This window comes from Sphaeramia orbicularis, chromosome 3 (genome assembly GCF_902148855.1).
Source record: "Sphaeramia orbicularis chromosome 3, fSphaOr1.1, whole genome shotgun sequence".
NCBI classification, from domain to species: domain Eukaryota; kingdom Metazoa; phylum Chordata; class Actinopteri; order Kurtiformes; family Apogonidae; genus Sphaeramia; species Sphaeramia orbicularis.
Genome location: NC_043959.1, coordinates 19376806 through 19389488, shown reverse-complemented (window position 1 = coordinate 19389488; position 12683 = coordinate 19376806). Strand labels below are relative to the sequence as shown.

Genomic DNA, 12683 nt, shown 5'->3' with positions numbered 1-12683 from the left:
ATGCTATACTACATGGTCTGGACTCACATGAATAAACAGAACCAACCAGTGTGTGTTTAGTGTCAGTGGTTTTATTTACAGTTGAACAGTCCTGAAGACCTGGTCGCTGTACACAACCTTCACATCTGAAAGGACCAAACTGTTAGAAAATGTGATATCCACAAATGTACATGGCCCCGATTCTTAAAAGCATCTGTTTATACATCTCTGAACACTCTGAAATCCACAGATGAGGTGACAGAAGCAGAAATCTGAGTGATTTGAATCCAGTTAAATCTTTTTTAACGTGGTCGACATTCATGGGACCTCAGAGTTTAGATTCCAGGTCCTCCTTCAACCATTGAACAGTCGCAATAACACTGATATTTAAAAAAACAAAACGATAAACAAAACAGAGGACACAATACAGGCTCATTATGTCTGAAATGTCCACAACATGAGCAGACGTGGCTCATCCACACAAACATTAAAGCTACACATTTACAAACCCGTTCTAAAGTCTGCGGTTCTTCTGTCCGTCACAGCCTCAAAGTGCATCTTCGGTCAAACTGTCCAACGTCCAACAGGTGGAGTTTACACTGCAGACGTCGTGTTCATCGGTCAGTTTCAACACTGACGTTCCAAATATTCTCCTCCCAATGCGATCGATGATGTTTGACACAATCTGAATCGTCCTTTGGTAAAATTCTGAGATAAAACTAACAAAAACTAAAGACTTTCTTTGCATCTACAGAAACATGGCGGCGTTGTCAGGTTTGGGTTCTTAAAGACACCGATAGAACGAGGAGATGCTGAGATGATAAAATGTGCAACATGAGAATAAACACACAATGGAAAAATCTAAATGTTACCAAGTGTATTTTTCTCATTTCTAGTCCAAATATCCCGTCCCACTTAAAATAAGACAGAATCACCTAAAGAGGAACTTTTCAGTGAGATATAAGAAGTGATTTTTAGACAATAGATCTGGAAAATCTGATTTCAAGAAATCTTACAAAGATAATTTTCACTTGTTCCATTGGCAGATTTGTTTTTTGCTTGAATTAAGCAAAAAAAAAAAAAAAAAAATTAAGCAAAAAACCAAAAATCTTGAATTAAGAAAAAAAAAAGCTGAATTAAGCAAAAAAATATCTTGAATTAAGCAAAAAAAAATCTTGAATTTAGTAAAATAAAATGAATTAAGCAAAAAAATATCTTGAATTAAGAAAAAAAAAACAAAAACAAAAAAAACCTTGAACTAAGCACAAAAAAAATCTGCCAATGGAATAAGCAAAAATGATCTTGGTAAGACTTCTTGAAATCAGATTTTCCAGATCTACTGTCTAAAATCAGTTCTTCTATCTCACTGAAAACTTACTCTTTAGGTGATTATGTCTTATTTTAAGTGTGATGACATATTTGGACTAGAAATGAGAAAAATACACTTGGTAAGATTTCGATTTTTTCCAGTGCAAGATACGAGTCTGGAAAGAAAAACTGGAAAAATGAGAAACTTGAAACTTGAGAAACTTGGATCAAATTTCATAAAATCTCGGATACATTTCTATCGTTATTTAACCACAAGTATCAGTGGATGGACCAAAACCAGTCAGATATTGTAGAAGAAGGACCATTCTGACTCCACCTACTGTTCAATACTCCTGATGTCAAACTGTTCCCCAGGTTTAATGACTGGACTTTTATGCTGAAACACTGACATTTTTACTGTTGATTAACAAAGTCTACTCTCAAAGTCAAAGTTTACGCTCATATTTACTTAAAATCTGCATCATATCATGGAGTTTTTACGTAACAGTCCTGGAAAAGCGCTCAAACATTAACCCATAAAGACCCAAACATCTGCTGATCTAAACTGTTTAAAACCTTTTAATCCATTAATCCTATCAATACAAGTAAATAATTGGTGTAAAATACAGTTTATCTTTTCATGGTCTTCAGATATGACCCATTTGGATGTTCATAGGCGCCATAGTTACCATGGAAACACTGTCATCTTCTACAACATTGATTCCCCAGTAAAACCCATGGAGTTGGATCAATAACAGTGGATGGACACACTGGGTTTATGTTCAGTTAATGAGAGATTTTACAATGAAAGTCACTTTTTCTTCAGTTTTCTCTGCTTTGATAAAATAACCTTTGAATTTACTCTGAGTTTTCATGAACATCTAAATTAAATATAGGAAATTAAATATGAAAAAATGTTAAATATAGAGTTTAATACTATAATAAACGGTGATAAATCAAGTTTAATAGAGAAAAAAACTTATTTGGGTGTCCCAAATGTCGAACTGGGTCTTTATGGGTGAATGCAGCGTAAACCGTTCTCTGAATCTAAAAGTCTGAGTTTTTCTACGCCCACAATGTTAAAGCACAACGATAAACACTGTGGAAATGATTCGACTGTAACTGAAACGACAACAACCAAAGGAAAGGAACGCACAGAGAACAGACCCGACAATAAATAAAGCTGTGGTTTGTATAAATAGTTCATATATTGCTAAACTCCTTCTTCATGTGGTGTTTGTTGGGTAAAAGTCTGGGCTGTGGGGTTTTCACAGCCTCGGGAGCGTCGCTAGTCTGTTAATGGGTCAGCCAACGTGGCCCCGCCTCCTCGCCGGTGCCACGTCCAGTTTCCTGAGCTCGTCTTAAAGTGGAGACTTTGGTGCGGAGGGGGCGGGGCTTACAGGTAAGGCTCTCCGAACGTCCTGCGACACTCCATGACCCCCGTACTGGGAGGACGGTCACAGTTGTGGGTCAGTTTGACCAGGTTGGGCGTCAGACGGTCGTACGCCAGCTTGTACTCCCGATCGAAGGCATCTGATGGAGACGAGGGAAGACGTGAGGTCGGAAAAAAACAGAACATTAAAACACTACAGTAGTGGACGGACGGACGGACACTGGATAAGTAGAAAACACCAACTCACCGATGTCGATGTTGTCTTTTCCCAGAGCCACCAGCGCCAGGAACAGGATGTCTCTGTACAAACTCCTGGAAACAAACAGAAAACACAAACATAAAAACACAGAAAACACAGACATGTGAAAACACAGACATGAAAACACAGAAAACACAAACATAAAAACACAGAAAACACAGACACAGAAAACACAGACATATGAAAACACAAACATGTGAAACAGAGGAAAATGAAGAAACAACAACAAAAGAAACAGAAATACAAAGAATGGTTCCAACCACAGTTACATCACAAAATATATCCACTGGACTAGGGTTAGACCTAGGGTTAGGGCTAGGGCTAGGGCTAAAGCTAGGGTTAGGGTTAGGGCTAGGGCTAAAGCTAGGGTGGGCTGTTGACCTCCTGACCTTTGCCTCTTGACCCCCAGCGTGTGCGCCTGCAGCTGCAGTAGCTGAGCCATGGGTCGGTTCAGGTCGTTCCTCTGGATGCTCCTCACCACGCCCTGCAGAAGCTCCTCGCTGAACGGCTTCTCCTCCTCCGGCACCGGACGCGACGTCGGGTAGCCCACATCTACGACAAAACAGAGGACACGGCGTCCACGTTAGTCCACACAGAGGACGGAGACATGGACCTGAGGCTGACGGACCAGTCCAGTCCACAACACAGGGTTAAGACGAGAATCAGAAGAAGATGAAGTAAAAGTGTCACACATGTCCATCAGGTTACAGATACGAAAGGACCTGGAGCACCGACGAGTTCAGAGCTTTTATCAGACTGTTCACTGGACAGAACCAGCCAGAATCAGTTCTAAAACACAACGGAACAATCTACAGAAAGACATAAAACTGAAGGAGCTGGTCTGGTAAATACAATTAAAGACATGTAAATGAATGAACAAAGGATAAATGTGGATGTAGATGTTTTTCAAACTGAGTCAGATTCTGCTTTGAGATGATTTTAAAGAACATTGTTATACTTTTAGTACCTTTTAATTCATTGTTGGTGTTTTATGTTTTTAGTTTAGGGGTTTATGTATGGTTTTCGAACTGACTTTTACTGTGTTTTATGGACATTTTTAGTGAATGTATGGATGAAATCTGTGTTTAGTTTCATTTTGAAGAAAACAACATGATGATACCATAATACAGATGTGAGGAAACAATCAGCTTTACCTTTTATTCAGTGACTGATCCAGTCTGTGCACACTGGTGGTTTTGGTCCTAAGTTTGTTCGGTGTTAGACTGCCCCCTACTGGTCACAGTTTGGAATATCCATACTACATAGAACAGGGGGTGGGAAACCTGTGGCTCTGGGACCACATTTAGCTCTTGGGCTTTTTTCAAGTGGCTCCATGTAGCTCTGTCAGAAAACATATGGAAATGAATAACACTTTTGTTTTGTTTGTTTGTTTTAACACATTTTGCTGTTATTGTTCTGATGTTCTACTGTTGTAAAAATGTAGACTAAACTCTAAAATACAGTAAAAAGAAATAGGACCACAGCTTCTGTAGTCCAACGGCATATTTAAAGACATTAACTGACATTTGTTTGATCCCTCAAGGTCAAAGGTCATGGCGCCAAATGAAAGCCCATATGTGACTTCCTGTCTATTGCCAATAGTCATTATGACTAAGGCTAATGACGTTCATTTTGTCTTCTGTTAATGTAATTACGTATACTTTCCTTTTTTCTTTTGTTCAGATGGTATAGTTTGAAGTCACAGTCGAAACTGTCAAACAGGTAACATCTAAAAACTATACCTTGTCTGAACAAAAGAAACAAGAAAAATATAATAACAATCGTAATTATATCAATGTCTTCTACTGTTTTCAAGTTATAGCACTTTAAAATGTGTCCCATTTTAAACCAATAGGGATTTGAAAATTTAAAAATCTGTATTTCTCAATTCTTTGAACAAACTTGGTAGACCTCGTAAATTCATCCTGCAGGTAGGTCGTGGACCTTTAGTGGGCACGTTTTCATTACAAGCTTCACACCCCTGTCATAACACAAGTTTAATTTTGATGAAAAATGCACAAAACATCTGCAAATTTATAAAAACATTGCATCAGGTTCCCTACATGAAATCAGTGTTTGGATACTTTAATGTTCTTCACAGACCTGTTTGACTGTAAAAAGAAATAAAACCCCTCCTTTTCATGATGTCATCTGTAAAGGCTCTGGATGTGTCAGTGCTCCACAGTCTGCCCTGTTTGGAGGGTGAAGTCCGATCCTCCATACAGACTAAGAGCAGGCAGGGACTAAAGGATAGAAAAGCACTGGACTGATCCTTTAAAACAAAAGGAGGGAAACGGTGGACGTTGAGCAGATGCAACACACAGAAGGACTGTGTTCAGGACAAAAACATCCACTGAGTTTCACAGAACAAACGGACACAACACCACGTCCGTCAAATTCAGCATCAAATTTGACCGGTTCACACAGAAACCGTTGACTGTGAAGTCGACAACGCTGTGAACTGACGACGAACAGGCAGAAGAGCCGCACACAGAGGTTTACGACACGACACAGACACACAGCGAGCAGAGGAGGACACTCACGCTCTAACAACAGAGTACAGTTTAGCCCTGAAACAGAGAATATACAGCCTGTTAGCCTGTGCAGAACACCAGCAACACACACAACACACACAGCAGCATCACCATAACTACCATCATCATCACCACCACTATCACCATCAACATCATCATTATTATCATCACCGTCATAACCACCATAACTATCATCCTCATCATCATCATCATCATCATCATCATCATCAATACTCCAGTCATTCTCAGCAGAATGATTTTACTAACACATCATTTCCTGTCATTAAATAAACAGCGCCTCCCACATGTTTACATAATAATAATAATAATAATAATAATAATAATAATAATAGTAGATTCGATTTATATAGTGCTTTTCTATGAACACATACTCAAAGCGCGTACAGTGGACCCATTATTCACATACAGGGTGGGGAAGCAAAATTTACAATGAACATTTAGTTGTTTTTTCTCAGCAGGCACTACGTCAATTGTTTTGAAACCAAACATATATTGATGTCATAATCATACCTAACACTATTATCCATACCTTTTCAGAAACTTTTGCCCATATGAGTAATCAGGAAAGCAAACGTCAAAGAGTGTGTGATTTGCTGAATGCACTCGTCACACCAAAGGAGATTTCAAAAATAGTTGGAGTGTCCATAAAGACTGTTTATAATGGAAAGAAGAGAATGACTATGAGCAAAACTATTACGAGAAAGTCTGGAAGATACTGTTAAAGAAGAATGGGAGAAGTTGTCACCCGAATATTTGAGGAACACTTGCGCAAGTTTCAGGAAGCGTGTGAAGGTAGTTATTGAGAAAGGAGGAGGACACATAGAATAAAAACATTTTCTATTATGTCAATTTTCTTGTGGCAAATAAATTCTCATGACTTTCAATAAACTAATTGGCCATACACTGTCTTTCAATCCCTGCCTCAAAATATTGTACATTTTGCTTCCCCACCCTGTATATATTGTACATAACTGTGGTCCAGTTCAGATCCTCTCTCTGCTCAGTGTCACTACATCCAAAACATCACAACACGACACAAGTCGAGTTCATCACTATCTGTTGTTAAAACATTATAAATCCAACTTCTAATTGTGAAAATGAATCAGCAGTGTTAGGAGAGTGAAGTTACACAGAAAGTTACACAATTTGGCCAAAAATATGCTATGAGGATAATGATATAAAAAATCAGATCAGTCAATCAACAAAACTGAACAAAACTAAGTAAAATAATGTACAAAATGAGCAAAATTAAACAAAACTTTAGTAAAATAATGTAAAAAAAAAAAAAAAAAAAAAATGCAAAATTAAACAAAAGTTTAGCAAAATAATGAAGAAATGAAGAAAACTGAGCAAAAATTGAGCGAAATAATGAAGAAATGAATAAAACTGAACAAAAATTTTGTGAAATAATGAAATTAACAAAATGAACAAAAATTGAATAAAATAATGAAAAAAATCAGAACAAAAATTGAGTGAAATAATGAAGAAAAGAACAAAACTGAGCAAAAATTGAGTAAAATAATTAAACATTGAACAAAACTGAGCAAAAATTGAGTGAAATGATGAAGAAATGAACAAAATCAAACAAAAATTTAGTAAAATAATGAAAAAATGAACAAAACTGAGCAAAGATTGGGTGAAATAATGAAGAAATTAATAAAATGAAACAAAAATTGAGTGAAATAATGAAAAAACTAACAGAACTGAGCAAAATTTTAGTAAAGTTATGAAAAAATCTGAAAAAAATTTGTAAAATAATGAAAAAATGAACAAATCCAAACAAAAATTGAGTAAAATAATAAAGAGATGAACAAAACCAAACATGAGCCGAAGACAATAAGTGGAAGTTTGATTCTACTGTCTTCATGTACGTATGAACTCTGAAGTAAATCCAATAATGGACTGAAACGTCTAAACCAGGGTTTATAGATAACAGTATTTGTGAAGTGCAAGTACAGGGGTCAGGTCCTTTTACTCCCAGTTTTCAAATTCTCGATCTCATTGTCAGTCATTTCCACTTCTTCGACCTATTCCTCATGCAGTGGTCACTTCACCGAACTACAGGATCTACACATGCTCCTTATTTCTGTTTCCCTACAGTGAATGTTGGTTCTACAGGATCATGTCAGTTCTCTTTTCTCCTCCAGTTCATTGAATTGGCCTAAATGGGGTTCAGCTGAGTGGACTTACTGTACGTGTTCCAGACGATGTACAGAGGTTGGACCGGGTCCTGATGCAGCTTCAAGTTGTCCCACAGGATCTGGATCAGAACATGTTTACTGTCCTCTGACATCCAGTGACGAGGAACCTGCAGGAGAAACACCACAGATGTTCTAGTCCAGGGATGTCAAACATGTGGCCCACGGGCCAAAGGCGGCCCACCAAAGGTTCTGATCCGGCCCATGGGATGAGTTTGCATAGTGTAAAAATGACACTGAAGATATAAACAGTTAAGGGTGTCAAACTGGTTTTAGTTCAGTTCATACAAATACAAACCAATATGATTTCAACTAAAATAAAAGCATAATAACCGATAAATAATGACTCCAAATGTTCTTCTTGGTTTAACCCATAAAGACCCAGTGCTGCTTTTGTGGCAGTTCCCAAATGATTTTTCCTCTATTTTTAACCTTTCTTAAGTGATTTACCACCATTTACTCTAATATTGTGCTCTGAATTTTGCATTTTGAAGTGAAAATCAAGTATTTTCCCATATTTAATTGTTCATTAAATGTTCATTAAAATCTCAGATTAAAGTTGAGGGTTTTTATATCAAAAACAGAGAAAACTGAAGAACAAGTGACTTATTCAGCAAAATCTCTCATTAACTGAACATAAACCCAGTGTGTCCATCCACTGTCACTGATCCAACTCTATGGGTTTTACTGGTGAATCAATGTTGTAGAAGATGACGGTGTTTCCATGGTAACTACAAAGCCTCTGAACGTGCAAATGGGTCATATCTGATGACCATGAAAAGATGAATAACTGTATTTTACACCAATTATTTCCATGTATTAATAGGATTAGTGGATCAACAGGTATGAAACTTTTTATATCAGTAAATGAATTTGGTCACTGGTGGATGTCTGGGTCTTTATGGGTTAATGTGAAAAAAATAATATTACATTATGCCTTTGAACAATGACAACTCTAATTTTTCTTGGTTTTACAACAATAAAATAACATTAAACTATGAAAACATTTACATTAATAAACTATCTTATAACAGTAAATGTGATTAACCTGAACAAATATGAACAACCTGAAATGTCTAAAGAAAACTAAGTGCAATTTTAACAATATTCTGCCTGTTACCAAATGTTTTGTGCCTTTGTAGATCTGATCCATAGTATATAAAAGCCAAGTGGACTCTGTGTGCATGTGCGTGTGTCTGGGGATTCACACTAAATCCGTACAGAGCTGACTGCTGCAGTTCGTCATACTTAGGTATTTTTGGTCAATGAACAGACTAGTGAAACCAGTAAGTTGATAGGGCCAATATTTTGGGAGATATTAGTGCTTTTGGAATACAGTAGTCTTATAATCACATTGCTATGGCCAGAACGCTTTGGTGGTGACTGAACCTGTGGATCCACACGGGTCAAGGCACTAGTACACATGTATGAATGATAAGTTGAGGCATAATATTGTTAAAACTGCACTTATTTTTTTCAAGAAATTTCACTTTTTTCAGATGATTCAAATTTTTTTATTTTGGATATTTTGTGAATGTAAACATTTTTATAATTTATCTCTTTCGTCCATGAATTATGAAAAGAAGTATCTACATTTGTTTTAGATTGATGTTATTACTCAAAATTAGGCTAAAGTTGAAATGCATTTAGAATTTTTTATAAGGTTTTATTAAGAAGATATTTAACCTCCTGAGATCCAGGAAAGAACAACTTTTGGCTTTTTTTAATTAAATAATTGCCTATGTCATGCATCATGATACAACAGTTTTTCCAGATGCATTAAAAAAAAATTATGCACTGTCCTTGGCAGTGGACAGTTTTGTTTTGTTTCTTTGTATAAAGCTATGAAACTCTTGTCCACAAACGTGGACAGTAAAGTCAGAGCTGGGTCTTAGGAGGTTAACTTTATGAAATCACAGATCAGTCCAAATTCTAAAACTAAGTTGATCCATTTTTTCATTGTATTGCTGAGGGTCTATACAGACTGCCCCCATGTGGTTCGGAGAATATTGTCTTTATAACCCTTTGGAAAGTGAACTTAAACTATGTGTCCACAAATGTGGATGTCATGCATGAAAGGGATAACGTTCTTTTTTGCACTAAAACAAAGAGGAACATTTGGAGGTATCAATATTTACAGGCTATTTTTCTATTATTTTCCTGGTCCAGTCCACTTGAGATCAAACTGGGCTGAATGTGGAACTTGTTTTAACATCTGTTCTAGTCAAATGGTGTGTGACCGTCATCTGAAACAGCTGTGTGGTGGTGGTTCTGGTGGACTGGTGGCACCTGGGAGCCCCTGTTGCAGTGCTCTGACGTCAGGATGAGGCCGGGCAGGTTACTGGGTAGGTCCAGGCGTCTGAAGTACCAGACCAGGTTCCAGTAGATGATGGGGTGATGGTCCACCATGTCGGCCTCGGTGATCACAGAGTCGCCCTCGTTCTCCAGGAGACTCTCCAGCTCCTTCCACAGCACCAGAGGACTCAGATAAGGAACCGTCACCGGCTCTGGGTTGTGGAGCCGCCAGTCCATACTCAGAGGGTCCTGGAAGGGGGGGGGTTGTTTTGAAGACAATGAGCATGGACAGAGGAGGAGGACGAGGACAGCGTCTTCATATGACAGTGAATTAGAGCTGGATTCAGAAACAGCATCAAGTGACAAACAGTAGTACATTTGGTGTTTGGGTCAATAACTTTTGGTACATCAGCTGATTTTCATAGGAGTCATGATTAGAGAATTTACAAATCAGAGCAAATTGTAATAAACTCATTTCTACTGGAAAAAAAGCTTTTCATGTGTAATATGTACAAAAATAGGCCCAGTGTCCCTGTAACTCAGCACCATATTCTAACTGAATCAATCCGTTTTGTTGAATTTGTGAGGTTGTCAGGTTCTGTTCTATGTTTATGTCTATACTCCCCTCTGGGGGAGGGGCTACTGTTTCAGTTGTAGCCTGTTTTTTTTATCTGATGTTTAGTCGGTCTGTTTTGCTGTTATTTTTTCTATGTGTTGCTAAAATGCAAAAATGGAATTCAAAAACCCAAACTGTTCATGTCCAGACTGTTCATTCTTCATAGGAGTTAATTAAAATAACAGACGCTGAACGTGTTGTTGGACGTACGGTGGTTTCGTTGAGGCGGCTGGGGAGGCTGCCGGACGTGGGAACACATCTGTTGACCTGGGACACATCGTCCATCGGACCGAAGGCGCTGATGCTCCGAGCCATTGGCGCTCCAGGCGACAGCGCCCCCTGTCGACGCTCTGAGGGGATGTCGATTCCCTTAGCTCTGGACTGTCGAGTCCTGAGAAGAGACAGAGTCAAACGTTCACTGGTCTTACACGTCATCAGGTTCATTCATAAAAGAGCAGAACACATGGAGGACACGTTGTCCAATACCTGCCCCCTCCTGGGGTCGCCTGGACAGCAATGACGGGGGATGGGGGGGACACGGCCGTCGTAGGACAGGGAGTGGACAGGGTGGACGTCCCGGTGTCCAAACCTGTAGATGTAGAGTACGAGGAGGTCATGGCCTCATCCACAGATGGACTCCCCTTCAGAAACAGCCTGTGGACGACAGAGACACTGAACAAAAACAACTGTGATGTGAATTAAAAGAAGCTCTTTTGTTTTAATACAGAGGCGAAGCCCCGCCCTTTTAGATTGTGTCCCATGGGACCTCATTTAAGAAAACTTTTTCTTTTTGCGGCTATCAACTATAAACCGCAGAAATGCGATCTATAACACACTGAAATGGCGTTGAATGGTCGATCAAATGATTAAGTTGTTTACGAAGAAAATCTGTACATTTGTGTGTTTCTTTTGTCACTGCTGCGCTTTTTTACTGTATTTACCTCCATCTTGCCAATGATTCGAGCAGAATTATGGGAAATTTCTCCTACCCTTCCGTTCGTAGTGTGGTCCTGAAATATCTCTGTCGTGAGGGCTATACAGCCCTCCGCCTTAGCCCCTCCCCTCCATCTAATTGAGAATTGGGACAACACTACTCCTTCACGTGTATGCGCAAAACAGAGGGGGAGGGATAAGGGGGAGGGGCCAAGGGGTGAATTGGGATTGGGTCTTAGTCTAAAATGCTGATCAGAGCAGTCCCAGTGGGTCCAGGTGGGGTCCTTTACCTGCCCGGTCCTCTCATGTCCCTGATCTCCACGTTGAGAAAAGGTAGGAAGGGGTTTCCACAGAAGGGACAGGTGGTGTTCAGGTTGGAGTCGTCCGCCGTCCAACCGGCCATGATCTCCTCATCGTAAACCAGACAGTCACATGTTTTACAGCGAGAACAGCTGGAGATCAACAGCTGCAACAAAACACACACATAATAAGTAAACTCACCACACAGCATCAATGACCATGGTTTATCTTGTGTCTAAACCTCATCCTGATGACTAATGAGTGGAAACACTTGACTCCTCAAATCTGGTCCTTTGAGGAGTTCCTCAAGGCTGCGTTTTTGGACCTTTGCGGTTGCACCTTTTATTTACTGATTGATTCAAGAAGCAAATAAACAGGTATTATCAATCTTTAACTCAGTCAAATGAAAACATTTTTTAATCAGGGTTCCTACAGGTTTCTACAAGTTAAATTTAAAACTTTTTACAACGACTTAGAATAGCATTTAATGCCCATTTCACAGTCTATTTCACGGCCATACTGGCAAAAATTTGGAACTCCTTGAATTTAGGAAAATACATTCATTCACTCCCAACACCATCAGTTATTTTTCACCAGAGGCTGCAAAGTTAGCAATAATTGGCTCCTAATTTCAGTATAAATTGTCGGGTTGGAACTGAGTCGACTAATGTTACATTCTTAGTGGCTTGGACAAAAAAACAAGTTTATGGCAACAGAACAAGATCTACCATATCAAATTTAATACCTTTTAAAGACTTTCTTAAGGCATTAAATGCAGATATGTAAGTTCAAGACTCTTAAGACTTTTTTGCCCCGTTTCCACTACGTGGTATTGGCTCGACTCGAC

General features: G+C 38.8%; 1 protein-coding gene across 5 annotated transcripts in view; it reads right to left on the bottom strand.

Moving 5' to 3' along the window:
- Positions 1 to 2157: 2157 nt before the first annotated feature.
- LOC115416729 (C-myc promoter-binding protein-like) overlaps positions 2158 to 12683 on the bottom strand; it is a 138856-nt gene continuing 128330 nt past the window's right edge. For 2 of the 5 annotated variants that reach the window (XM_030130579.1, XM_030130597.1), the window contains 9 exons: positions 11827 to 12002; positions 11090 to 11257; positions 10814 to 10994; positions 9982 to 10236; positions 7685 to 7802; positions 5483 to 5509; positions 3329 to 3491; positions 2928 to 2992; positions 2158 to 2820 (listed from right to left, as the gene is read on the bottom strand). In XM_030130579.1, coding sequence (XP_029986439.1) covers positions 2684 to 2820; positions 2928 to 2992; positions 3329 to 3491; positions 5483 to 5509; positions 7685 to 7802; positions 9982 to 10236; positions 10814 to 10994; positions 11090 to 11257; positions 11827 to 12002 — 1290 coding nt within the window. In that variant the 3' untranslated portion in view covers positions 2158 to 2683. The remainder of the gene's footprint in view (positions 2821 to 2927; positions 2993 to 3328; positions 3492 to 5482; positions 5510 to 7684; positions 7803 to 9981; positions 10237 to 10813; positions 10995 to 11089; positions 11258 to 11826; positions 12003 to 12683) is intronic. The other 3 variants (XM_030130592.1, XM_030130604.1, XR_003935017.1) reach the window with 2 other exon arrangements.